Source organism: Pholcus phalangioides, unplaced genomic scaffold (assembly GCF_987345545.1).
Source record: "Pholcus phalangioides strain wild (caught in Gottingen) unplaced genomic scaffold, Ppha-v1.0 ptg000004l_1, whole genome shotgun sequence".
Lineage (NCBI taxonomy): Eukaryota > Metazoa > Arthropoda > Arachnida > Araneae > Pholcidae > Pholcus > Pholcus phalangioides.
This window is the reverse complement of record NW_028301597.1, coordinates 50,495,447-50,497,617: the sequence shown is the minus strand read 5'-3', so window position 1 is coordinate 50,497,617 and position 2,171 is coordinate 50,495,447. Positions and strand designations below refer to the sequence as shown.

General features: G+C 41.1%; 1 protein-coding gene across 1 annotated transcript; it reads left to right on the top strand.

Moving 5' to 3' along the window:
* Nucleotides 1-281: 281 nt before the first annotated feature.
* Nucleotides 282-1,148, top strand: LOC149087804 (uncharacterized). Its single transcript, XM_089231971.1, has one exon. The coding sequence runs from the start codon at nucleotides 282-284 to the stop codon at nucleotides 1,146-1,148; it is 867 nt and encodes a 288-aa protein (XP_089088097.1).
* Nucleotides 1,149-2,171: the final 1,023 nt, after the last annotated feature.

The following is a 2,171-nucleotide window of genomic DNA, read 5'->3' as shown; positions in this document are numbered from 1 at the left end:
GACAGACCTGAAGATAACGCTGATTCAACATGTTATGTTCTCGATGATACAATAAAAGTGGACAGTAACAGTGGTGACTTAGACCGAAGCAACCTTCTGATGACATAAAGATGACGAATCTACTCAGCCGAAGCCCAATGTGTGCAGCACCGCCGATGCCATTAAGATCAGGGTAGGACCTTTTTGTGATCGCTCTATTTTGTTTGGTCAGGATAACAAATGTTCTTATTTTTATTTTCGCAATTATATAACTAGATTCGCATAAAAGTCTGTATCCAAAAATGCCTAACGATAACTCTCCTAACCCTTCGCCACCTGACCCATCACCAGAAAACTTACAAATTTGTCGCGTTGCCTTGAAACTCCCGCCCATATGGCGGCAAAATATAAAGTTATGGTTCATTCAAGTGGAAAGTTGTTTTTCAATATCCGCCATAACTAACGACGCTACCAAATACAATAACGTGATTGCGGTTATAGATCCAGAAACGCTCGCTTCCGTTTCAGATATTTTATTGAACCCACCCGAAACAAACAAGTATGAGACTCTTAAACAACGGATAATCGAAGAATTCTCTGATTCTAACACTTGTCAAGTACGCAAGTTGTTGTCCGAACTACAGTTGGGGGACAAAAAACCTTCACACCTATTAAGGGAAATGAGAGATTTAGCCGGCAAATCTGTAAGCGACGATTTTCTAAAAACTCTATGGTTCCAACGTATGCCGTCAGAAACACAGGCCATCCTATCAGTTAGCTCAGAGAGCTTAGAGACATTAGCGAAAATGGCCGACAAAATAATAGAAGTTAGTAAAGACACATACAACAACAGCATCTATGCCATTCGGAGAGCGGAACGCACAGGGACCCCGCAGCTACATGTCAACAACGTTGAACCCGATAATCCCTCCCCTCTGACAGAAATGAGTGCCATGAGAGCGGAGATAGCTTCTCTTAGCAAAAAACTCGACCGCTTGTCTAGAGAGAGAGAAACAAACTATACTAGACGGAGGTTCAGATCTCCTTATCGTCGTTTCACTCCCTCATCACAAACAACCGGCTATTGCTATTACCATGCTAGATTCGGCAACAACGCCTTCAGATGTCAACAACCGTGCTCTTTTCAAACCAAGGAACAGGGAAACTAAACACGGCCGTCGACTATAATATATCGGCGACGTCAACACCGATGGCCGTGAAAACTTGTCGCCTTTATGTATTTGATAAAAGATCCCATTTGAGATTTTTAATTGATTCAGGATCTGACGTCTCTTGCATTCCACTCACAAAACATTACACAAAAATAGTTCCTGATTCGTTTGAATTGTTTGCTGCCAATAACTCTAAGATACACACTTACGGCACCAAAGTTCTCAATGTTGACTTTGGATTAAGACGTTGTTTTGAGTGGAAGTTTCTCATTACAAGCGTACCAATACCGATCATAGGCGCGGATTTTCTTCTCAACTTTGGACTTTTAATTGATCTCAAACACCGCAGATTAATGGACAGTGTCACGAAACTTTCGCAAATTGGAAAAATTGAATATAACTCTGAAAACTATTCCATTAAGGTAATATCCGAAACTTCGGAATATCACAAAATCTTGGCAGAATTTCCTGAACTGACAAAAGTGTCGCACAAAGTGAAGCCTGTTCAGCATAACACTGTACATTACATCGAAACCACCGGCCCGCCTATACATAGCAAACCCAGGCGATTAAATCCCAAGCTCTATGATGCTGTTAAGGAGGAATTCCAATTTATGATGAATCAAGGAATATGTAGGCCTTCTAAATCGCCCTGGTCATCACCATTACATGTCGTATCAAAAAGTTCAGGCAGTATTCGTCCAGTGGGTGACTACCGCAAACTCAATGCCTGCACGGTCCCAGATAGGTACCCCATTCCTCACATTCAGGACTTTTCAAATGCATTACACGGTAAAAGTTGTTTTTCAAAACTTGACATTGTGCGCGCGTATTTTCACATTCCTGTTCATTCCGACCACATTCCGAAAACAGCTGTTTGCACACCTTTCGGCTTATTTGAATTTCCTTACCTGAATTTTGGCTTGTGTAATGCTGCCCAATCTTTCCAACGATTTATGAATGAGATTCTTGGTGATCTGAAATTTTGTTATGTCTATTTAGATGACATTTTGATTTTCA